Source organism: Xenopus laevis, chromosome 3L, assembly GCF_017654675.1.
Source record: "Xenopus laevis strain J_2021 chromosome 3L, Xenopus_laevis_v10.1, whole genome shotgun sequence".
NCBI lineage: Eukaryota > Metazoa > Chordata > Amphibia > Anura > Pipidae > Xenopus > Xenopus laevis.
Genome location: NC_054375.1, coordinates 76,523,712 through 76,550,670, shown reverse-complemented (window position 1 = coordinate 76,550,670; position 26,959 = coordinate 76,523,712). Strand labels below are relative to the sequence as shown.

Below are 26,959 nucleotides of genomic sequence, written 5' to 3'. Positions count from 1 at the left end.
ACTATTTGTGTACGTGAGGAAATTATCAGCTGAATAACTTATAAGTGATACATTCAGGATAAATGGAAAAAAAATATTCTTTGTAAACAGCACACTTCATTAAAATGCTGGTTTAAGTTCATGCAATCCGTTTAGAATTCAAGGCCAGCTCCACATGCACAGCTACATAGCATTCTCACCAAGGCATTGATCAAGAGATATTATATTAAAAGTATGATTTTTTTAAACCCGACACATAATTGCTTATTTTATAAAAAGACATTCTATAAATATCAGTTTTTTTATAGACTATCACAAAGCCCTATGAGTGATGTATACTTGCTAAACCAGCCTTTAAGTCTCACTTAGAAATGAATGCAGTAGAAAATACATAAAGAAGAACAAATATATTCAGTATTTTTATTATTTTACATTATTGTCATACAGCTGCTATGTAGCCAGACAGCAGCCCAGTGCATAACCCATTACAGTCCCCGTTCAACCTCCTTTCATGGATCTACCATTTATTGTAGGGATTATTATTTTTAAATAAGTTTTTAATTATGGAAAGCACATAAAACATAAAGCAGTTCTGCTTTTACTCTCCAACCTCTATGTATATTACTTTACATCACCACAGGAAAAGCAAGTTTTCGCTTGGGGAGCAACAGCTTAACAGTACCAGTATAACTTCTGCTATTCTCCCCTTCACTAGGTACTAAAAGCAGCCATCAACTATTTATTATATTATTGATTTTTTTTTTAAAAAAAAACAATAACATTTCAGCATGTTTTCAAGTTTAGAGCAATGATCTTTAGGCGTGGATCCTTTGGCTGGACAATACAAGGCCACATATTTTTGTAACTTTTCACTTTTAAAATAAAATAAAAACCTGCTCTGAAGCAAGTACTGTATATCTAGAGCTCCGTTGTACAATTAAGCTGAACAATTGATATATATGCAACACCATTTTAAATAATTTCTGCTTGAACACACATTTAAGACAATTTTGCAACCATATATGTATAATTATGCTCTCAAAATGCATCACAAACCCCTAAGCCATCTCAGTGCCTCAAGTATTACATACTAAAGTCCATCACAATAAAGTGCATAGCTTACCTTGTCCTCCTTGTCCAGAAGTGCAACTGCAAATTACAGTGCTCCCAAAATTGTATCCCATAGCCTCCAGCGCTTCCCCATTGTAAACCTTTTTCTTTTGTTTACTTTCTGAGAAATAATAAATAATTTCTAAAATATAATATCCATTAAGTAACGATTTTCCTATATTTTCCTATAGCTTTTCCTAAATAAAAATATAATTAAATGTGCAATATATTTAGTTTCTCTCTGCTTTGTTTTCATAATCTTCAGGAAAGGCTTTAATGGCTTTACTGCCTAGCAAAACCACTCCATAGGTTTTGTTTTGACCTATATGATTGTCTGCCCCTTGTCATATCTTTTTACCATTTACCATGTTATCTTTGTGTTGACCTTCAGAATGAGCATTACAAGTTCTGTTTATTATTTCACTAGGACATGGACAGCTTTTGAGCTTAAGTTGCAGAGGACAAATAAATCTACTGACTTTCGAATCTCTGCGTCTGTTTGTACTATGTTCAATGTAATGGTCGATGCCAAAAAGCAGTGTGTGAAACTATGTGTTCTTGATGGTGGGCAAGAGGTAAGCATTGTTTAAAATGGCAAGGTGTCTTATAATAGTCCATCAATAAATATAATCAGAATGCACAGAAAACATTCTTTCTCTCGTGTCCCCAAGGCAGCACTAACCATAAGACAGCTCCTCCCATAGGTAGGAAAAGCACCGCCCAAAATTCACCCTCACCTTCTTCCTCACCTTTTAAATTTACCTTTTCTTTTCTCATCCCTGTTTTACATGGCTGAGCAATATATTAGCACTGCATAAAAATGATTGTAATTGTAATACATGCCATTATACACCTCTGTTGTAAAATATAGCTGTTTTTGAACAAGGTCATGGACCAAATACTTTTATATAGGTCATAGACTATATAACACACAAGTTTAATTGTGATACAACTGAATCACAAAACACTAGGAAATCACCTATATAGTCACAAAGTACTTTTTTTTAAAATTTCTAAAGTATTGTGTTTTTATGTATTTTAATGCTTTTTATTGTTCTTAATATATTAAAATTTCAGCACATTATAATCAGCCATGTATTTTCACTCACATTTTTATTATCTCCATGTTTCTTGATTTATTTATTTTTTGTTTGTTTCTGGGTCATTCCATTCCATTGTCCAGTTGTGTCCCCAGTGGGTAAGTGCTGTTTGAAATGTATTCTCATTGTAGTTGATCAATTGTTACTTGTAAAATGTATAATTTATGTAGCATCACATTCTAGGTCATGCTATAAATACCCTCTCACTACATGATGTCACAGCTCATACCTACTCCCAAACTGAAAACGATTGCTTTAAATATTCCAGAAAAGGGGCAGTTCCACTGCTTCATTAAGGCCAATAGGAGTAACCATATTAAATAAAAAAAATAACCCTAAATTCCCACCTATTGCCTCACCTCATCCTCTCACTAATAAAGCTAAAAATGAATTAAGAATTTAATTCTGTATGCATTTTACACTTTGTCTAGGAGCACTTTTAGTACCTGTTTGGACTATGCCTTGTTCATGTGGTTCCTGTTTGTTGGAGCTGCATGTTGGCTCACTTTGTGATTTTATATAAAGTTTTTAGTAATATGAGCTAAGGTGATAATTTACTAAACTTTTTTATTCTTGAAATCCAAAGCCTTAGTTAATTTATTTTAAATTTAAACATTTTGGTCCAGACCTAATTTATTATTATGTTGATGGTGTTCTAAGGCTCAATCTCGAATGTCTTATGCTTGTAAGCGGGCAGAGTTTTGTCTGTCTGTTCCACACAGGAATAATGTAGCCAATATCCATAGCCATGTTCTTATCACATACTTCCTAACACTGATCACATTTTACACTCCTATATAACCTCCTGTGTGAAAAATCACCCAGTAACATATATGTCTTATTAACCATACAACATCTTCATTGCATCCAACATGTAACCATACAGTACTAATCAACTATTAAATAGTTGCATGATAATGTAGATCCATGCCTTAGAAAAAGTTATGCAAAGCTCCATATCTTTTAGATTATTGCTTGCTTAGCTAAACTATTCTTACTGCAGTCAAAATAAAAATGCTACCCATTTATTTTTGAATTTACACAAGGTTTCTACTACATGAGTAGTAGGTGAGTTTTGTGATTTTTTTTGCCTCCAAATTTGCCTAGGGAAAAAAGAGCGAAGAGTGGCAGATCATTAAACATTATATTTTTATATTATATTATAAGTGGGATCTTTCTGGTGCCTGAATGTTTGCTAGGAGAAAAATATGTTTTTATAGTATTGCAACCTTGGAAAAAAATCATGTTAATAACTAGATACAGTATGTTGTACTTATTATTTCTGCTTGTTGGTAAAAGTTATGTTCTGATTTCCCTAAAGTACAGTGTGAATAGACAATGTTCATTTGTACCATTTTGTAGAAAAAAACAGTGTTAGATGAATACATAGTGGCTCGTTTTTATATATAAAGCACATTTAGGCTAAATCATGAATGTGGGTTATAAGACAGTCAATGCTGTATTAATTGAATCTTTTTCTAGTTTTTTGCTGGTCTGGCAAGAGCAACTCTTTAGAAAATTACATTGCTACCTTAATTGTAGGAGACACAAAAAGTATCCTTCACATTCCTTCTCTTGAATGAGAATGAGAAATCAATTCAACTAAATAATAACCCTATTAGCTGCTTAACTCAGCATCGTACATGGGAACATTTTCAGGACAGAATGGGAGGAAGTGTTGACTGGAATAGATCATTTTCAAGGTTTTGTTCTTCTGCTGTTCAAAAGTAATATTCCACATATATGTATAAAATGTAACCATTTTATTCTCATTTCAAGAGTATTGTATTCTTGGCTAATATTCTATTTTTTCCCTTTTCAAAACACAGCAACAATATCACTCTAAAATAGATGATTTAATTGAGGAAACTGTTAAAGAAATCATATCACTCTTGGTTTCCAAGGTAAATGTATATTAATCTCTTTTGTTTTATTTTCTATGAATATTTGGTTGCATTATATAGAAAACACTTCACAGAATGCTTTTCATCTTCCTCTTGATGTAAGGTAAACGCAACATTCGTTAGATTAAAAGGCCAGAAAGGCTTTAGGTACCAAATTTGCTTGCATAGCATATTTATCATTATCAGCTTTTTTTCTGGTATTTTATAAATAAAGTTTGTTGCTGGAATTGATAGCGATTTTTTGTTATTACTGAGCATAGGTATGAAAACCTGAGGCATTGATATTCAGGGTCGGACTGGGCCGGAGGGACACCGGGAAAAACCCGGTGAGCCCGGCAATCGTGGACCCAGATCCGGAGGCAGGTTTGCAGTCGGCTGACCAAGGGGGACCTGAAGTTGGTGGGGGTAGGGAGTCTGGGGCCAGGAGCGGGTGCATGCGGGTGGGCCTGGACCCCCCCAGTCCGACACTGCTGATATTCATCTGTACATAACCACCATTTAATACAAACCTTTAAAATTGAAAAAAAAAACTGTATAAAAAAAGTTTTCAGAAGGTTTCCAAGTGCTTCTAATGGTTCAAAAAATGTATAACATATATTAAAGATATATTAATTCCTGTTTACTTGTCTTTGATGATGTGTTCTCATGCGTGGTCAACATGATTATGGTCAAGCAATGAGTTTGTCACTGCAGAAAAATTGTGTATATTAGCACTACCCTTATAACATAATCTTTATTATTTAGTTAAGAAAGAAATATACAAATTAAAAAGTACAGTTCAATTCAAATTAAATTAATGTTCAAAAAAATCACCTCTAATTTAACAGAGTCATTCCTATAGTGTGCAACAGAAGCTTCTGGTGATCATTTATTTCTTACAGAAAGAAAAAGGATGAAGAGTTACATAAAATTTAGTTGAAGATTAGGCTAGGTTAAAACTGCAAGATCAGTCATTACTACCCCTACAGAACTATGCAAAATATTTGTATATATTTGCCTTTTTTTATCATGCAGAAGACAAAATGATGACTGTATCTACTTTTGGAGCTTTAGTTAGCCAATATGTATCAGTCCTCAGTTTGAGAAGATATATAGGTAACTGTTTATAGGCCTGATTTTCAGGACGCATAAATCCTGGTTAGATTGGTTAGAGTGATGGATTGATATGCAGAGTGGCGTCTCCTCTCATACAAGGTTTATCAATATCATTAATAGATGTGTAGGCAGTAAAACTGATGAGCAAAACAAGTTGGTATCAGAAGGTAATTGTCAGATTTATATATGCATAGGTTTTGACTTTGCACATTAATGATAACATTAATAGAAGATCCAAATGCAAAACCATAAATGCTTTACATCCAAAGGCTAAATTTAAGGGCAGGTAGGTATTTACATAAAGTAATATAATATATTTCTGGCTAAAATATGAAAATAAAAATTTTATTTTATTTTTGATGTAGAAAATACACTGTATTGTGGTTATCTGACTACAGAGGAACATAAGGATGCCTTTTCTTAGAGTGGCAACTATTCTTACTCAAAACTGCCTGTCCTTGAGCAAACAAAAGTATCCTTCAAAGCTGAAGCTGCATGTACTGACTATTGCACTCCCTTGTTAGCAGTCAGTATGGCTTTTCTAAGATACAATACATTAGAAACATAAAATAATTTACTGGCTCCCTCCAACTGATGTGAGATGTGCAAGGCATTTTGATTCAGCGCTTTTTTGTTAAAGTGTGATCTTTATTTTCAGTAAAGCATGCTGTGGGACTCTTATTGTCTGCTTTCCCAGTACAAAAATAACAAACATTAGCACATTTTGTTTGCCAAATATGTCCAATGTTTTATTATTATTTTTTTTAGTTCATCTCCGTCCTTGAAAGTGTGCTGTCTAAGCTGGCAAAATATGATGAAGGCACACTCTTCTCATCAATACTTTCCTTCACCGTAAGTATATATCTATTGTGATAGGAATACATATTTGTATGTGGGTAAATGAATGAAATACATAACTGCTTGCAGTGGGAAGCCTGATTAAATGATTTGTTTGTATAAGGGCCATGGCACACTGATTGATTACACTGGTGCAAATTTTATGTTAAAAACATGGTGTCTCTTTAACGTAGAATAAATGACTAACACATAGCCATTTTGGATGTTTTGCTTACTGCGTGTCAGAAATACCAGAATTTGCCTCCATCTTGAGTTGGTGTTTACACCATGCCCTTAGGCAGCAAAGTGGTAGATTTTGAGCATTTTGGCATGTTTATATTGTGAAAAATATAGAAAACATGCTGAAGTTGCTCATTGTGCCACGACTCCTATATTTTTAATGAAAATAGTCACATGAAATATTTGTGATAACACTTGCTTTATGATTTCGATATGATTTCTTATTTTAACAAAATTTGAATTATCAAAATTGTGTACTCTGTTCATAGATTTGAGCACTGTGTGTCTATAAACCTACCTCTATAACATTAACTCACATTGTCATGGACAAAACTCTCTGTACTTGAATGTAGAACTCATTTATATATTTATCATTTTGACATCAGGTGAAAGCTGCTTCAAAGTATGTGGAAGTACCGGTAAGTAACTTTGTAATTTTGTAAGTCTATATGAAATGATGATTTAGGGGCACATTTACTAAGCTCGAGTGAAGGATTCGAATGAAAAAAACTTCAAATTTCTAAGGTTTTTTTTTTTTGGGTACTTCGATCATCGAATAGGCTACTACGACCTTTGACTTCAGTTCGAATGATTCGAAGTAAAAATCGTTCAACTATTCGACCATTCGATAGTCGAAGTACTGTCTCTTTAAAAAAAACTTCGACTACATACTTCGGCAGTTTAAACCTATCGAGGTACAATGTTAGCCTATGGGGACCTTCCCCATCACTTTTCTAAGCTTTTTTTGATCTAAGAAAAATCCTTCGATTGAACGCTTAGAATCGTTTGATTCGAAGGATTTTATCATTCGATCAAAGGATTTTTACTTCGATCGATCGAAGGATTTAAATTCGAGGGTCGAATTCGAGGGTTTATTAACCCTTAGTAAATGTGCCCCTTAATGTACGCTATCACATAGCGTATTAGAAGTTCATTGAGAGGCAACCTCGGAAAATGAAGTGTTGTGTGTGTTTTCCCACCGGCAATTTACTTTATTACTGTGGGAAAGCATTTTCTGTACACTTGTCGCACAACGTAGCACAGATTTAATCTCAGGCAACAAATCTCCCTGTCTGCCATCACCCTATAGAAGCTCTGAAACAAAACAAATCTATTATCAAATGAAATGTCATTTCACTCATGTGTACATCAAAAAAACAAAACATAACAAACAAACATAAATGTAAATGAAGCAATACATATTTACTGCAAACAGCTTATATCCTATATTTTATTCTATGTATGTATGTCGGCTTTTCACATGGAACAAAGTATTGCCAGAGATTCTCTACCAGTAAAGTTCACTAAAGCTCTTCACCCCAGAATTGCCCATTAAATGTATGTGCCGAATATCAACCCTTTGAATATTTCATTGCATTGTAAAAGCATGATTATCATTCACTTAAAGAAGCAAATCTTCTGGATGATACACGACTTGTTGATTTACCTACCATACCAGATAATTTGTTCACAGAAAAGGTTCCTTTTGTCAAAGACACAGGCAACCTCCCATCACCCCATATAGAGGTTAAAATAGGAGAGTGCCTGTGCTTCTGGACATAGGAAACAATACTAGCAGTCATACATTTTTATAAATTCTGCGAGTAACTGAATAAGTGAGTGAAAAATACTAAATGGAGCAATATTAAGTACCAAGAGCTGAAGACGTTTATCTATTAATAAGGACAATACCTCACTAATGAACCCAATGTCCACCATAATGGGTCATGCAGGTTCTCCAGTGCCTTATGGACCTGGGGTTAATGGTCATCAGTTAGAACTCCCAAGGATTGGCTATTGACTAATGATGAAGCAGAATATATACAAAATCACTTTTCCTTTATCCTATATTTCACAATTTGTCCATGTCTTTAAGGGACCAGAGAATACATGCTCATTTCAGGGCTCATTTAGCCTGTCTATATTAAATATAATCCATTAAAGAATTTATCTATCTATAGAGCGATTGTACTTGTGCCTCTTTATTATAAACTTAAATTGATATAATCTAAGTTTAACAAAATGATGATATGAAGGTGCAGTAGACCTGCTGCTGCTGAGAAGGGATTGTCCAGCACTCCACTTTTAAGTATCCTTGCTGAGCATATGGATTGAGAGTGGTGCTAATACAGAGATCAGTATGACGCAGCTGAAGAGAGCTATTAATGTCATCAATTTAACTGCCTTCCCATTTGTGATTATATTAGCTTTCACAAAATATTAGCTCAAGTGCCTTCCCCAAACTAGTTCAGAGTGTTCAGGTTGTGACTTTAGAATATCAGAACCTGGTTGACTAATGAATGAATTAAGAACATCGTAAGATGCAGGAAATGGCAGAGTTGGTGCAAGGCCACAGCAGATCTGATAATAAAGGTATTTGTAAAACAGATATAAAGGCAGACATTATCCCCTAGGGTTGTGGCCAGGCCTTCTCTTTACATTACAATGTCAACTAGTTAATTCAGGAATATGCTGTGCGGAGTACCTACATTATAATATCTTGGACTTATTCTATCAATGGAAACAGTTGATTCCCCAAACTGTTAATAAAAGTGAGGAAATAAATTGGTAAACTGTATGAGAGATTTAGTAAACCTTTTGATTCTAATTGCAGTTACTACTTGTGGGGTTATTTAATAAAAGGCACTAAGTTTGTCCATGAGCAGTAACCCATAGCAACCAATAAGCAGGTAGAATTTACTGGTTTATATTATTGGTTGCTATGGTTTACTGCTCATGGACAAACTTAGTGCCTTGTATTACATATGGGAGCTAGAGTCAATTTTTCTGCCCAGTATGTTTTCTGAAGACATTTCAGACCACTTGTTCATGACTTGGGATTAAATAAAAGGCTTGTGCATTGCTTGCCTTGTTTTAAGTAAAGCATGAACACTCTCCCTAGAGAAAAACCTCAACATCACAATGTACTTATGACAACTAGGTGTTTCATATCTATTTTTTTGAGTGAATAATTTATTTGAATTTATCTTTTGGAAGGTTAGACATTAATAAGGTATTCAAAAACAGAAATATGAAAAAAGATGACTTGTTTGATATAAATGGCATCTTCCACAATTCCATTGGTAATTGGACAATGTAACATTCTACTGACTCGAGCAATACTTACAATTATATTTTTCTATCTTTGGGTCTTATTGATGGTTTGAGTGATTCGGTTGTTATTTGTGCCATTATTCTGGATGGTGGTGTATAACTAACCTAAGGCAGAAAATAAAGGTTTTAAATTGCCTGAGGATGGTGAGTAACTTGGAATTATATTTTGCTAACTGCCAAGGTGAGGCAACAAGACATAATCCATCCTGTTGCATATTTGATGACATAATGTAGTAGAACATATCTTAGATATATTAACATACTGTACATATTGTTTATGTTAAATATTTTGTGTTCAGTTGTTATGGAAATAATGCAAGAACACTTATAAAATATCCACAAGGAAGTATTTAATTGTTTTTGGTAAACATTAATCATTCTAAAAGAGTGAATTCTTCCCTTAGGATATATTAAAACAGAGCCATATTCCCACCTGGCTAGAGTAGAATTTGGATTATTCTCAGTGCACTCAGTAAGGGGCGGGGAAAAGATGTAGCCTAGTAACTTCCACTAATGCAAATCTTTCTGGTTGGCAAAAAAATGCCAAGCATGAAAACTAGTACCTTTCCTTCAAACTGTCTTTGCTTTTGATCTTTACAACCTTCATATTTAAGAAAAACTTTTTGTCTTCTATTTACAAACAGAGAGATATAGTTAAAATCCTGTCATTGCCTTAATGGTTTAGGCATTATTTAGTAGATAGTGTATGACCACAGTAATTAAATAGTATGGTAAAAAAAGGTTTGCACAACCTCTTAAAAACTAAGTGCAGTACATATTATATAGACCTTTTTGAGAGTGGGTGCACATGTATGTACAGTATGTATTTTTATTTACATAATATTGCATGTACACACACAGCTGGTACAGTAAAACAAACAGAAGAGACAGAGTTCAATACAATAATAAAATATATAGTGAATAAAGTACCCCCTCTTGTAAAATATAAGGATATTATAAGTTACCGAGGAGTTTCATGACCATATAAAAACACGAGGCCGAAGGCCGAGTGTTTTTATACAGGTCATGGAACTCCGAGGTAACTTCTAATATCCTCATATTTTGCAACTGGGGGTACTTTATTTATTATAATACACAAATTTCAGTGAGTCATGTGACAGAAATGACATCAGAACTCACCGTTTATAACTGATGACATCAGAACTCACCGTTTATAAGGATATATTTTACAGGATATTCATGGCTTTTGTGTATTATAAGTAAATACGCAATACAGTTCAATATTATGTGCTATTGTTTGAAAAAAGAGGAAGGAGGTCCTTGCCCTATAGAGTTTATAACCTTCGTGGCTGGGAAAGTTACAGGCACAAATAGGAGGATAATTGCTGCAATTTAAAGTGGTTGTCACTGCATCATAAGTTTCAGGACTGAGTTTATGAGAGTACTACAAGAAGATCACTGACAGACTGAGGGGAGATTCTTTCCAGAGATATTCAGGGGCAGCAAGAGAGTAAAGTTTAATGTGGGAAACGGCAGTGGAATTAGGCGATGCAACCAGGCAGTGGATGTGAGAAGAACAAAGGGGGTTACTCAGGAATATATTAAAAAAAAAACCCAGAAGCAATGCAGTAAAGTATAAAGGAATGAAGGGATAAGAAAAAGTTATTTGCTTAATGGGAGGTCGTGATAATGGTTTCAGAAGTGGGGCCTGTTGTCTCCTAAATCAGAGGAGAAGGGTTCTAGCAACAGAATTTAAGAAAGGCTTTAGTAGGGAGAGGTCGAAGTTAGGGTTGCGATATTCAAGGTGGGATAGGATGCATGTATGGATTGACTGTCTTAGCTGTCACTTCTGGAAAGAAAAAAAGTTTTTTTTACATATGGGCTGTTTTATGCCTGCAATGTTCAGGAATATCATTTTCCTCATACTAGCCATGCACTAGTCCATTCAAACAACACTGCTGCAGTGGTGAAGGTTTAAAGGACAAGGAAACCCCCAAATCTAAAACCTGGGCAAACAAATATAATACTAAACACTATATTCATTTTGCACTTAATCCCTTACTGCAGCAATCCTCACAACACTTTCTTTAAATCTTTTACTCCTGAGTTGGTTCCACTGACATCATCATACCATTGTGATGTACTTATGCAATATGGTCTTAGTCTTGCTTCAGTGGGTGAATGTGACGTCAGCCAAGTCTTGAGGAACTGTGCACCTTCCACAGTCCTACTGGAAGCATAGAATTTTTGTGTATTGTTTGGAATACTTGCTAAGTGCATATGGGCTATTTAAATGGCATATATAGAGTTTCCTTGTCTTTTAATAAAGACAAAATAAGGCCCAAATTATTACCTTTGTTGACCAATGAGACCTTTTGGAAGAGTTATAAGTTTTACAGAAATATTAAAACACCTATAGTAGTGTCAAACCTTTTCACTTTAAGTCGTAAAGGACCAACCTTTATTCAGTGCCCCCCCCCCATATCGAAGTGGTCTGCTTTGTTCTGGCCAATTGCTACCCTGCTGCTTTGTACAGTGGGATGGGATGTGAGATTTCCAAGACTTAATAAAAATGTTTGTCATTTATATAGCCCTTTTAATTGTTTGTTTAAAGGGAAATTCAAAATAAAGCTGTTAACCTGTGGTGGAAAAACATTTAGGGGCCGATTCACTAAGCTCGAGTGAAGGATTCGAATGAAAAATACTTCGAATTTCGAAGTATTTTTTGGGTACTTCGTCCATCGAATGGGCTACTTCGACTACGACCTTCGACTTCGATTCGAACGTTTCGAACGAAAAATCGTTCGACTATTCGACCATTCGATAGTCGAAGTACTTTCCCTTTAAAAAAAACTTCGACCCCCTACTTCGGCAGATAAAACCTACCGAAGTCAATGTTAGCCTATGGGGAAGGTCCCCATAGGCTTGCTAAACTTTTTTGATCGAAGGATTTTCCTTCGATCGTTCGATTAATCGTTCGATCGATCGAACGAACGTTTAGCGCTAAATCCTTCGACTTCGATATTCGAAGTCGAAGGATTTCAATTCGAGGGTCGAATTTCGAAGTATTTTTTACTTCGAAATTCAACCCTTAGTGAATCTGCCCCTTAATGTCATATCTAACTAAGTGCAGAATAGCTCCATCAATCAACATGTAATGTCTCAAAAAGCTTTACAGAGAAAACACAAGGTATAACATTGTATAAATGGGTGAATTTTGATTCGGTTTCAAATCAGCCTTTTGAGCATTTTTAGAAGTAGCCCAAGATATCTACCAGATAAGTGGTTCCTGCTGCATAACATTCAGTTTAGAATTTTCATCTTTTCTGTATTTAACCTGATCTGAACTGCTTTTCAAATCAGTCGATCCAATTAAAGCAAAACAGTGTCAAGTGATTTGTGCCAATTACAGTGGGTGTTTACACCCCAAAAAATCAAACAGATTGCTTTGAACAAATCCTCAGCCATATTGCCAGATCCCGTCAACCATCGCTAAAACAGAAAAAAATGCCCCAAAAATGTGTAAATAAATACAGGCAAATAGACAGTAGTCCTGTGTAAAATGTGGGCCCAGGGCCCTACAAGATGATGACTCTGATATGACTTGTGGGTACTTATTTATCTAACCTCTCTGGGAGGTGCAGACCCTATCAAACTGCAACTCTACACACAATATTCATCCACAGTCATCCACATATGATTAGTAAGTAGCAACACAGTAATAAATGCAGCCACTTGCTGAACATTGACGAGAGTCGAATCACTGAGACCTCCATTCACTTTCTCACACAAGGAATGCCAGTAGTATATATCTTTTCTGAAGTTTAGTAGTTGATGGTACATCAAATATCAGAACCCTATAACTGTATGTGTTTGTGTATGTTCTTTGTAGCTGGTAACATGACAATATTTAAGATAATATACTTGCCAGAATAACATAAATAATAGTAGAGTAACTCACCAAGTTTGGGAAAAGGCCCAAGTGCTCTGCCCTGAGCCTTCAGCAAAGTGGAGCGATCCAACCAGAGATATGTAGGGCAGGCACTCTTCCACCAGGCAGTAAAATAAGTAGAAGATTGATCGGGACAGCCTTACGCGTTTTGTGTTGCACACACTTAGTAATAGGCTCGAAAACAAAAAGCGTAAGGCTTTCCTGATGTGACTTCAATAAATCTTTTACTTATTTTACTGGCTGGTGGAAAATTGCCTTTGTGAGTGCCTGCCCTACATTTCTCTGGTGTGAATATACTTGTCAGACATGTTCATATGGACACAAGTGTAAGTTTTACATTAATGTAATACTTTCATGGTATGTAGTTAACCAAATAAATAGACTATATAAATTGCCCATCCTATATAGATATATACATTTCTAAAAGGCTAAGCTGGCTAAATGAATTGCTTGGAAAAATGACCCTGAGGCATTACCTTGTATATACACCTGTGGGATTAGATGCAACAGCAGGAAGCAAGAACATTTACAGCATATAATTAAGATGGAATTTTTGCCTCCCTGTTTTTAGGCTGCCTATAAGCCTCATGTTAGGTTAACTAGTGATTAACTCCTGGAAGAATCTATTGCGGTCTACACCTTTATTAAGCTTGCCCTTCTGTATTCAGTTACTTGTGTAACCAATGACAAAGTAGGCCTTGGCATTGTTTGATTTGTTAATACGCTTATGTCTTCATGCTTCAGTGGTGCCACTCTGGTCTATTTTATCTTTCGTCTACTGCCTTAATAGAATAAATAGAAGGTAAAAGATAAACATCTGATGTAATATAATAAAGGGCATTTCTGTAAAATCGAAAGTGCTAAACTTTAACCGCCATGGCATTCAATAGCGGATATGAAAGGCAGCTCAGCTCGGAACAAGGATGGCAGTTAGTTGTAAACAATAAAAATGAGATTTCATTGGAAATATAATGTGGCCATAATGTGGGCAGGTACGGGTTGTTCACCTTTAAATTAAGTTGTTGTATGATGTAGAGAGTGACATTCTGAGACAATTTGCAGTTGGTTTTAATTTTTATTATTTGTAGTTTTTGAGTTATTTAGTTTTTTATTAGCTTTTTATTCATATTCAGCAACTCTTTTACCGTAGCAACCATGCATTGGTTTAAGTAAAAGACTGGAATATAAGTAGGAGAGGACCTGGATAGAAAGATGAGTAATAAAAAGTAGAAAAAAAAAGCCATTACATAGCATACTAAACGCCAACTTAAAGGTGAACCGCCCCTTTAAGTCACTGTGTCCTACTCTAGTCTCTAAGGAGAGAGAAATAATGCATGTGAGAGATGGATGTCAAGAAGTGGACATGAGAATGTTTATATTATTTGAAAACCATTTCTCCTCACATTCACAACTGGTTATGTCATGTATTTCCCTATCAATTAAACAATAGGCCCTGCCAAACCAGAGAGTCACAGGTACCTGCATCTTCAGCTTCAGTCATATTTTATATGAATTCATTTTTGTATCCAACATTAATATGTGTCCTGTCAGCAGCTTCTGTCTGCAGTACTGTATCATAAGAATATTGCAGTAGTATGCTAAAAACAATGGGTAAAATGAGTGGAAAGCAACTAAAGAGGAATAACCTCTGTAACAGAATGCTATTACAATGTATAACTCAAGCAGGTAATCTGAAGAGAAAATGCATACAGTGTAATTGAGGGAGAACATCCATCCCATTGCTATACATTGTTGTTTACTATCATTATTATTATTATTATAAGTGATGAGCCATTTCAGTGCTCAGTCATTTTAGTGAGTTCCCAGTCAGCCATGTTCAACCAAGATTTTATACAGATATTGGGATCCCTTATCCGCAAACCTATTACAGGAAGACCATCTGAATATTTTTAAATGTCATTTAACATGAGGATGTGATGCACAATGAATGATTAATGTTTTGATATTTGTGTATATACATTTTATTATGATACATACTAGGAATATTTTTACTATACTTTAATAACAACTCATTGTTTAGTTCTAAATGAACCATAAAATGTGTCAGGGATGCGAAGCAGTGCTGAAAGCTTTTGTGAAAAGAAAGAATGGCTGGCACATAGCCAAGGCTGGTTGGCAAGTTTTCTGTGTATCTTTTATATTCTTACCTATGCATCAAACTGTTTGCTGCTGGCACATTGACTTTTTTTTTGTTGTTTTTTTTACTATTGATGGTAGGACAAATAAACAAAAAGCAATTTGACCTTTTCTATTAGAAGATATTGTGACGATTAAAGAAACTATAGCAAAAGTACAAGTTGCTTCTAATTTCAACTGTGAAACTGAGGGAAGATGAGTAGCTTCCATAGTGTGCAACTGTTGCTGTAGAAATGCAATCTCAAAGGCACAATAAATATGAGCTCAAGAAAGACCCAGTATGATTTTAGGGGTAATATAATAGAAACTACAGTGTTCCCTACAACCTCCACTTTACCTTGGCAAGTAATCCGTTAACAGACTTCAAACAGAGGAACAGCATATTCTGCCTGTTACTTGGTTGGTGTGGGTTAATAGAACAGGAGCAAGCTCTGCATCTTCTATTGCATTATCCCTCCAGTGATTACTTTTCTTTCTGGTGGTGGCAACTGTCTTGTCTGATGGAGATTTATAGTCACAATGCTATTTCTATGGGCTCCCTCCAGTCTAATGGGCTGAATGAGACTTACCTGTTCTTGCATCAATTGTTCCATTGTCCCTCACAGAAATGGGCCTTTAGCAGCTTTTGTAAAACGATTTGTGACCATGAGGAAATCATTGTTATTACTGTTCCTTCCCAGATTATTTACTAATATTTATATTATTTAAGTACTAATTCTATAGAATCTTGCATTTTCCGATATCTTCCAAAATAGATAAATTACCCAAATGATGTGTTTTTGTTCCAAAAATCAAATAATAACACTTCATTAGCAACGTTTCTTGTAGAGAAAGGTGTAAGCCTGGAGATTTTTGAAAGGTTACATTTTACAAATTTTATCACTATGCAAGTGGAATATTAGTCAAGATGAGCATTAGCTCTGTTCAGAAAAAAAGAAAGTGTGGGTGGATTCATATATACCTTAAACATATGTATAATGACTGGTATAATGTGGGGAAAACATGTTATAATCATTATTTAAAATAGATTGTTGATAGCAGCCAACAAAGGTATAATGTATTCTGATCTATATTCTGTTGTAGTGTAAATTATTGATTTAACTTTGTTCTCTTGTACTGGTCAAACATTACTAGAAGATTTTCTCAGCAGATACGATTTTCTCTTAAATGGGAAGCATGCACTCTCTCAAGTATATTATAGTACAATATAGATATATATAACCTGCTTGTCAAAATTCTCATTCCCAAAACCAAGGCTACTAAATGACGTTAATCATCTGATATAGCTGCCTCTACTCATCTGGGAAGGCTTTCCACTAGATTTTGGTGATTTTTACTTCTATGTAACCACAAGAGCATTACTGAGGTTTGGTATTGGTGTTGGGGAGCAGGTCTTGCTTGTAGTCATGTTCCAGTTTATCACACAGGTTTTCTGTTGAACTAAGGTCAGTACTTTGTGTTCCTGAAATATCTAGTGTTACCCAATAAATTCGAGGTCCTGGTTGAGAAGGATTTCTCTTGATAAAGTCAACTTTGTCATTTTTCTGATGTGCTTTTTCTTTTATTTTTAATGAGGTGTTGACATTCTTTAAAAATTATTATTTAAACTCCCATATAGTGCATTTTAATGATTTTCCTTTTCTCTTTAATAATAAAACAGTATTTTGTGACTAAGCTGCATGAAAACATATTGGTGTCTAAACAATCCTATTGGGTTTATTTCACATTTTAAAGTTTTTTTACTCCAAATGATGGAAAGATCTCTTATGCAGGAAATCTCTGGTCCCAAGCATGTCAGGCAACAAATGGCCATATAAGTACATGGGTCAAAAACACTCCCAACTCAGTCCCTCCAGACCAAGTCGGCAGCTTAATGGCCTTTGTTTGAACACACCTATGGGCCTCCATGATGGATATTTAGCCAAAAATCAGTCAGATATCAATTGGGCAGGTGTGAAATTGGTTTAGACAAGGATGTAGTCCGCCAGGGTCAATGATCAGATCAGCCCGATTTAGTTTTACACCAAGTGACCAAATCAAATCAAATTCTTCAGATTTATAAAAGAAAACAAAAAATCAACACATCTCATTAAATAATTTGTGGAAGTTGTGACAGCTTTTTTTCACAATTGCAAATGTTAATAAATTTGTGGCATTGCATTCAATAAAGGCATATGAACATCTCAATATCAGAACCATACCTTTGCTTGAAATACCCTTGATGGGAATCCCCTTGATGAAATACCCTTGATGTGAATCATTTCCAGGAGAGAATGTGTATAGATTCTTAATATAGGTTTATCAAGTATAGCTTCATAGTTGCAGTCATTTCTTATTTGCCTTTCTATATAGTATAGAGTGTAATTTTTTCGATGGGACTCAAAATGACTATGCAAATTCAAGATAAACTTACTACTGCTTTTTAAATAGGTAGAATTCTACTTTCCACCTACAAGTCTATGCTCCTTTGATACCTGTCAGTAGTTACCTAGTTGTTGCTGCTACAGACTTTTTGCTACCGCTTTTCCTTGTAGGTGCATCAAACATCTCGACTGGTTTCAACCGTGACTTTCCACATAACCACAAATACATCATTTTGCAGTTTTGTGTAGTTTATTAAAATTACTGTGAAAGAGGAAAATTGTTGATTGTATTGCAGATAATAGGAAGTATATCTTCATATTTTGGCAAGAGGTTTTTTTCATGAAAATATCTCACACATGCTTTAATCGTGTAAAAATGCACAAAAAGTGTGACTTTCCCTGAAATTTCCCTGCTAAGTGCTTATACTGTAATTAACTGGTAAGAGTATATTATGTCTCATTTACAAATTTTTTACTAATAATATTTGTACAAAAAGTTGGATATTTCTCTATATGCCCCAGTGCACAGCAAAAATATTCTGCACCAATTTGCAGCAGTAAATACACAAAATTCTGGGAAAAAAACATAATATTTTTGCTTAAAGGAGAAGGAGAGTAGTTTATCACGTGGGGTGCCAAATGTTAGGCACCCCCAAGTGAATGTATTTACTTACCTGAAACCCTGGGTCGGTGCTCCTATCAGCAGAAAACTGCACCGGCCCAGGGTTATTCCAGTTAGCACCACATAGCGCTTCTCTTCCGGCTTCTTCTTTCTTATCGCCGCTGTGCATGCGCATTAGAGTGAGAAGCCGAACTCTAACTAAAAGCTGTCACAAGTACCGGTGCTTCTCTCACTTGCACAGAAGCAGAGGCCCTTACAGACACCATCACTTTCTGAATTGGCAAAGTACTACTAATTGCAGCATGGTTAGTGCATTTTTAAAGATTTGGTTGAGAATTTCCATTGCATTATATTGTTGGTGTACAATTGTATCCCTACATTTGTTTATGCATTGGTCACATTCACCCAGCTAAGGCACCCATAAGTTATTACTCATTTATTATTTTCATTTACATTTAGAAACCAAGCCTGGACCTAGCAGACACTTATATCACGTTTGTTCGTCAAAACCAGGACATTTTACGGGAAAAGGTTAATGAAGAAGTCTACATAGAGAAGTTTTTTGATGTAAGTACCTCCACTATTGAATGAATACTTAACTTTTCTTAGATGGTAATTGTAATTGCATTCATGTATGATTCCATTTCTGCTGTATAGCTTTATTTATTCATTTGCCTGCATAAATCTTATTACCGTATATACTCGAGTATAAGCCGACCCGAGTATAAGCCGAGGTATCTAATTTTACCTACAAAAACTTGTAAAACTTATTGACTCGAGTATAAGCCTAGGGGTGAGAAATGCATTTTAGGACATCTTCAGCAGAATACACGCTCCTGCACCATACTAGCCACGCTAGCGTTTCCTGGTTTTCTGTTGGCTTCCTCCCTCTCCTTCACTATCCCATATGGGCTCTGGTGTAAGTGAGGGTGCTGCTGCTGCTGCTATGGACTGGGCTTTGGACCACCTGTGCAAGTGAGAGCGCCAGCCTCCTATGGACAGGAGTGTGAGCGGGCACACTGTACGGGTGTGTGACAGGTGAACCTAGGTGCACAGGGTCAGTGCTTCCCCTTTAGTGCTCCTTAACACACAGCTGCTGGAGCACTTTTCCAGCAGTGCTCCAGCCTGCCCCCTTTTCTGTCAACCCAAGCCCCGCACCACCCGAGTGGGACAAGAGAAAGAGGCAACCAGCGCAAGTACATGCAAACTTGAGACAGTTGTAAGTCACACTTACCGGCGCTAGGAGTCAGGAGCAGATTTGTAGCTCCTGGATCTGCTCAGCTCCAGGCAGGTACTGGCCAGCAGCAATGGTGGGGGCCCTTTAGGACCTGGAGCCCCCGTGGTGCGGTCCTGAGGGGGTGCAGACACGGAAAGTAGCAGTCCAGATTGCGCTCCTTCGTAATAGCCTCGCGTAATAGAATGCGCATGCGAAGACAGCATTACGTTTGCTGCTTCCTGCCGTCAACGTAGAATTTTGCAGGCGCAGTGCAGCCAGTCGCCAGCGGGAATGCATAGCAGGGTCCTCAGCAGCCTCGACTCCAACCAAAGGCACAAAGGTACTGGCAGCAGGCAGCTAACTATAGGGGGAAGCCCATTGACTCGAGTATAAGCCGAGGTAGACCTTTTCAGCACATTTTGGGTGCTGAAAAACTCGGCTTATACACGAGTATATACGGTATATGAAATATTTCAAATTGCATGGTGTGTAAGAAGTGGGGGGTTAGAAACTTGATGTGCACAACATCACTATATATTTCACATAAGCCACACTAGCAGGACTTAATAATTGCAATAGGGCCAGTAGAAATATTTTCATGCAAAAAAGTATATTTATAATTCAAGTCCTCTGTGGTTTCTGTGAAATGTGTACTGATGAAATCTTCTGGCTCACCACACTACCATAGGAAGAAGAAGTGTTCCTTGATATGCCAGTCACAAATTGACTTCAGGTTCTCTATAACATGCCGCATTTCTAGTTTGTCAGGTCTTTCTTCACAAGTTAATGTGCACAGTAGCTAATCTAAATGCCTCTGAATGAAAATGATACCCCATAGTCTGTGACCTCTAATCAATGATCATAATGTAAGTGACCCAAGTATTCATTTCATTTAACAGAGATGCGTGCCCTGAAAATGAACCTTTAGTATGATATAAAATATAATATAATTGACAGTTAACTCTGCCTGCGTTGTACAGCTCTATAATTCAGAATTCATTATTAAATAAATAACTGGTTGTTAGGGTCTCCATTATCCTAGCAACCAAGCATTTGGTTGTTTAGCAGACTAGAAGATGAACATGAGAAGGCTTTAGTAGATCAAGTAATAAAATTAAAATTCAACCTTTAAAAATATATTTCTTATTTTAGGTTAGAAATGATAAATACATAATAACCACTACAAACTACAAAGTTTACAAAGTTTAAGCAACACTGCCTCGAATATTGATTAACCGTGAGAAAGTAATTTCTTGGTTCCTTTTAGATCAAAATATCAAAGTATTTTGTTTTTGCAAAAATAATAACGCTCACTTTTATTTTCGTCTACCACGAAATCTGCTTTGTCTGCAATCTCAGACAACAGACATTGCAGCTGGTAGAGAAAATAACATAACATAGAGCACTATATTTTTTGTGCAGGGAATTTATATCATGTTGTAAACAGAGAAGTGTTAGGCCTTTTTTAAAAAGTGAGTATGGTATGACATATACAAGGCAGCCTAAACCTTAGTCTTTATTGCTTGCAGTCTTAAAATACCTTGCCCAATAAAGCACTCATCTGGAATCCATAGAAGAACCGTTTTAAGTCAAATTAATATATTTAAGGTATACGCCAGAGGTGGTCAGAGTATTCACAGCTCTAAAACACAAGGCAACCAAACATCGCAATTATTTATTCACAAGTATTTTTATTTCTAGATTTTGAATTAGGCTTTGGATTTGGAAAAGTATACAGACCAATCTTTTGTGGAGAATTATGTCTTCAGTTAAGTTCAAAAATTACAAAATAGACTCATCAAAAATGTAATAAATATTGTTTTTCTTGAAATCTAATTCATTATCACCAGCATGAGCAGAATGAAGAAAGAATAATGAAGTGTGGGAGCTCTAACCATTTATTGGCTGATGTGACCTAGCATGTATGTGTGCCCTTGGTTTGTGTGTGAGCACAGTGAATCATATGAGCCAATAATTAGAATTAAAATATTGAGTAGTAAAGTCACATTTGCAGTCTATAGTGATACAGTCACAGCCAATCCATTGACAATTGAGTCCTTTAACTCCCGTGACAATTAAGGGATCCGATTCTGTAGGGCCAGACAACTCAGGGTTTATTACGAATCCACACCCTAAAAAACATTGCTGGGATTTTGGAAGAATGATGAGCAATATCCTGGATTTGTTGTATGCCTAGTATTTTTCAGCACATTAAAATTCTACTTAATCTTTTTCTAAATCTCCAGTGTTTATCTGTGAAAAGAATGATACTTTGCTGGGGTTGAAAAATAACATATATCCATCCAGCTGGCATCTGTACAGAAAAGCAAAATCATATTCACAGTTGTTGCTTTGATTTGGCCATACACTAGAGATCTGTCAGGAAATATTTCATATGCCTTCATTATTATCTGGCAAAAAAATGTAAATGAAAATTCAATGTTACATACCAACAGTTTGTTTACAAAGTATTAATGTTGGACAAATACATATAATATATGCCTTAGTGAATGTGTAAATATAGTATTAATAAAACAAATGCTGTGTAGAAAAGGCTTAAACGTTTCTCATAAACACAAAGGTGGACTCCAGAGTATATTTTTTGTTACAACACCCACTGAGTCTGTAGTTCGAAGAAGCATCTTTGGCTGCAGTTGCAACTGTGGGTCTTTTGGGGTAAGTCTCCAGCTTTGCCTGTCTGGCTCCTCCCATTCCACTTGGCACATTTGTTAAAAGGGGTGGTTCACCTTTAAGTTAACTTTTAGTATGTTATAAAATGGCTAGTTCTAAGCAACTTTTCAATTGGTTTTCATTATTTATTTTTTATAGTTTTTTTTTTTAATTATTTGCCTTCTTCTGACTCTTTCCAGCTTTCAAAAGTGGGTCACTGACACAATGTTATTGCAACTTTTTATTACTTTATTATCTTTCTATTCAGGCCTCTCCTCGTCTCTCCCATATCCCAGTCTCTTACTCAAATCAGTGCATGGTTGGTAGGGTAATTTGGACCCTGGCAACCAGATTGCTGAAACTGCTGCGGGATAAAAAACTAAATAACTCAAAAACCACAAATAATAAAAAATGAAAACCAAATGCAAATTGTCTCAGAATATTACTCTATACATCATACTGAAAGTTAACTGAAAACTCTGTCAGGTAAAATGGGAACTGTTGCAGAATCTCAGTCTGAATGAAGTCTGGGGTTGAACTGGGATTGAACTGGGCCATTCTGAGGCGTTCCAATTCCTGCTTATCAACCACCGAGCTCTGTATATTTAGGGTCACTTTCCTGTGTCAGTCTACATTCTGGAACTGATTTTCCTCTAGAATTGATTTGCAAATGGCTCCATCTTGCCATTAGCACTGTCCAGTTTTTCAGTCCCTGCTGATAAAAAGTACCCCCACCACACAATGCTACCACCCACATCATGTCACCATGAGGATGATACACTATAGTGAGAAATTGCATTATCTTTCCACCAGGCAAAGTGTATTGTGCCAAGACCAACAAAGTTCAGTTTTGGTCTCCTCAGACAAATATTTTACAGTTTACAGTGTCTCCCAAATGCATTTATATCTTTGCTATGGATTTTTCAACAGGTGGCTCCAACGTCTCATAAAATCCAACTTCATTGGACATTTGGGGTAATAGTTGTCCTCTCTTTTTCACAGCTGCGGATCCTTCTATTTACCATTGGGCTCTTGGTTGCTTCTCTAATAGTTTCCTTACCTAGTCAGTAACTTCTTAAGGTAGTTACAGTGGTGCCAAATTCTTCCCATTCTTAAATAATGAATCCATTGAGGGATCTTTAAAGGGATTTTTTTTAAATCTCAGGTGCTTCTCAGAACTTTATCTCAGACCTGTTTTAATTACTGATTGAGCACATAAATAAACAGCCTTCCAGTATTTCTTTTGAGATCATGTGACACTATTTCACACAGCTTAGATTGTAAGCTCTACAGAACAGTGGCCGCATTAATGCTTTCTCTTAACATAGATCGCTTAATCTCTGTATATTTATTATAATTCTTGTCCTCTCTGTTTACTTTTCTGGGAGGGGTGGGCAGGAGGGGTGGAATTGATGTCGACTAGTTACGCCACTTTGTGTATATAAAATCTGCTACCTAATTGTAACGAGGCAAGAAAACTAGCCTTGACAATGCATAATGCTAGCTATACAATGCACTATGTCTGGAATAGATCCTTAACCACACAGTGTGTTATGCATAAATAAATACACATATAGATGTAAAAGTAGAGGTCAGACAGAAATGTGTATGGTGGCATCCAGTTTTATCTGAAAATTGCATTTGCGTGAAATTTCAGAAAATAGCCAATTCTTCTTCTTCTGAAAACTGAATGCAACAGGTTAGATGTGATGTGATCTGTGCACCATGCATTGTCCAGCAATTGGCTTTGAGTCTTTGTTGATTTCCCCTGTGGCAATTGAAACTCCAAGGAAAAATATGCCAGCTGTGACATAAGGTTGAGCTTTAATGTAGTCTTGCTTTATAGACTCACAGACAGGAGATGGAAGAGAAAAGAAAGAATGACAAACTCTAGAGAGAGAGAGAAATAATTCAGTCTAAGTGGCAGGGAATTTGCTAAATTGTCAGATATTGTCAAATCCTGCCATTGTGGAGACAAATGAGTGGAGTGACTGCTTGAAGGGCATCAATATACTGTTCTTTTTCTACTTAATAGTGTAATATTTGTGTCCCATTTGTGTGGGATTGTTAGTATAGATACAATATATTTATTAACTGTGTACTTGTGACAGCCCTGGACTGGAATTCAAAATTTTAAGTTCACATAGGCCCAAACAGCCCCCCCACCAGCCCACTAAATACTGGCTGTCTATGGCACCTTATAGCAGCCCCTCTGGTATTTGCCAGAACCCACAGATTGCCAGTCCAGGCCTGACTTGTGATCAGCACAACCTCTTTAAGGTCCTTTTCAAGTCCCTGTTCCTCACTGCCTACCTCCCAGCGGTCAGAAACATGAACTCCACATTAGAACAGCACCCATTTCCATAAAACTGCATCCAAGGGGATATTGCAACATCTGCATGACAGCATTTTGGGTACCAAATGGCCCTTTTTCTAGCTTGAAATGATAATTGGTGCTTTTCATCAACTTATTTCCATACCCAAATATTTATTAATTTCTTACTATTTTATAGTTTCCAAGAAATGTGTAATTCTGTATCTCTTGATTTGCTATAGATAAATATATCATTAGTATTGTTTTAAAATTATTTATATGCAATTATTATAACAGAAGTTTGATTCCATGTAAGTGGAAAAAGAAAAAATACAAGAGGCACTAGCACAAAAAAAGTGTATAAACAAAAATACGAAGTTGTATAGATTTGGTAATATTTTTGCCATATTAAGCAAATTATTTTTCCATGGTAAAATGTATAGGTACATTTCCAGTAAACATTTAGCTTTTTTCCCCTTCACTTTTTGATACTGGTGCTTATTTACTAATACAAGGCAAATTTTTGCTTGGGCAGAAACAATTATACACACAGCTGTAAAAAGTTTTGAATTAGGGCAAATTTTGCCAGTGTTAGTAAATGAACCCAATTGCCTCCATATTGTTCTTTATACCTTCACAATAACACATGCAAATAGTGGTATTTATGGGTGTTTTTAACTAATGCAGCTTTAAATAAGGATTAATAAAAAAAAAAGGTTGCAGACCAGTGCTTTTTCGTACTTAATAAAATAATGGGATCATTTAGACTAGTAAGTAATAGTCTGTCTTGGTTGTAAAGGACAAACTTGCTTTCCAGCATTCCCGTGCCAAGTTGTTTTCGGCTGTGTTTTGGCTGTGGGTGGGATACATAAAGGCCTGGTTTCAACTTTAGCTGTTTGTGAATTGTTAGCTGTGAAATCTGATAGGAGCGTACCTAATTCCAAAAAAAAAAAAAAAAAATTCAACAAGTCAATATATTGTAGACTGTTCATTGTCTCATTTCTTTGATAATTTTACAATAATGGCAAAGAAATCTGTGCATTTCTCAATAAGAGCCTTGAAATGTGATCAGTGAACAAAATGATCATTTGGCAATCTCCCAAATCTCCACATGTTTGCATGATGCACCTGGACATATGTGTCAGGTCTGCTAGAATCTGCTAATTAGCAGCACAGGCTTAAACAGGCTCCTCATCTGGCATTGCATTTACTAGCCTGTTGGTGCTCAGCAGGTTCTGGTAGTGCTTCTTATTTTTCTGTCCTAATGGTCTACTGCCCACCTCATTTTGCCTTATTGTGAGCCACTATTTACCACAGCTTGAGGCCCTCCCAGGAGGCTAAATTATTATCAAAGGATTAGGGAGATGTAGCCTTACAGCTCTGATATTTCTGATTACTTGTCTAAGCCAGAACACTAATTAGCTGTGACTAATCAAGAAAAATGTCTCTGCCATAGAAAACCATTTAAAAGGCCTGAGAAATAGAAAAGCAATTCAAAAGGCAAGTACGGCTTAGATTTGCTGTTAAATTCCATCCTAGTTTTTTTTTTTATTTGCTGACCTTTAAGTACTAAGGTCTCTACCCCTGCCCTCTTCAGAGAACGGAGGTGAAAGTTGTACTTTAAGCCAAATAAAAGCAGAAAAAGTTATCGCAAACATGTTTTGTTGTAGTTATGACATTTTCTCTACATATATCCATTGCATAAAGATGTGCTTTTTAGCTCTGTGCAACAAGGCAATGTCTGAAATGAAATTAACATAAACAGTTTGTATGCAAAATGAGTAATATACATCTATTCTTGAAACGTAAGTGTTAAATATGTTAATTCTGTAATAAAAAGGTATTTCACCTCCTGGGATGGCTGGGGAATGGTGTTTGTTAGCAACATGCTTTCATCCTGTCACAGGCTTAAGCCAAATCTTTACTGAGAAGTTCCTTAATGCCTTTAGACAAGGATCAAAGCCTTTTAGGGTTTCTTTTGTTCAACAAGTGGTCCGATATCTAAAAACCTTCCTAAACATACAGGTAACTCCCTTAGGTATTAAATCACACACAGGTTTAACCCTGATGAGCACAGTCTTCATTTGATTATATTTATACATATCGGGAATCTTCTTTCTTAGCAACACTACCGTATATCGATTCTTTCTTAATCTGATCATACACTGTGGGGCAGATATATCAACTTTCAAATTTTAACTTTTTACTGCAATTCAAGGGTTTTTGTGGGAAAAACCGTGAATTCAAATTGGAGTATCTGAAACTCAAATTTTTCTGATTTATTTGAAAACTGTAATATAAAAAAAGCTGGTGAGTTCAGACTGG

The 26,959-nt window shown here is 35.9% G+C and overlaps 1 protein-coding gene across 11 annotated transcripts in view; it reads left to right on the top strand.

Annotated features, from left to right (window-relative positions):
* cadps2.L (Ca++-dependent secretion activator 2 L homeolog) overlaps nucleotides 1–26,959 on the top strand; it is a 158,763-nt gene that overhangs the window by 118,983 nt on the left and 12,821 nt on the right. For 6 of the 11 annotated variants that reach the window (XM_041586407.1, XM_041586410.1, XM_041586409.1 and 3 more), the window contains 5 exons: nucleotides 1,517–1,664; nucleotides 4,019–4,093; nucleotides 5,957–6,040; nucleotides 6,652–6,684; nucleotides 18,894–19,001. In XM_041586407.1, the coding sequence (XP_041442341.1) occupies nucleotides 1,517–1,664; nucleotides 4,019–4,093; nucleotides 5,957–6,040; nucleotides 6,652–6,684; nucleotides 18,894–19,001 (448 nt within the window). Of the gene's footprint in view, nucleotides 1–1,516; nucleotides 1,665–2,272; nucleotides 2,288–4,018; nucleotides 4,094–5,956; nucleotides 6,041–6,651; nucleotides 6,685–18,893; nucleotides 19,002–26,959 lie in introns of all 11 variants that reach the window. The other 5 variants (XM_041586406.1, XM_041586408.1, XM_018252576.2 and 2 more) reach the window with 1 other exon arrangement.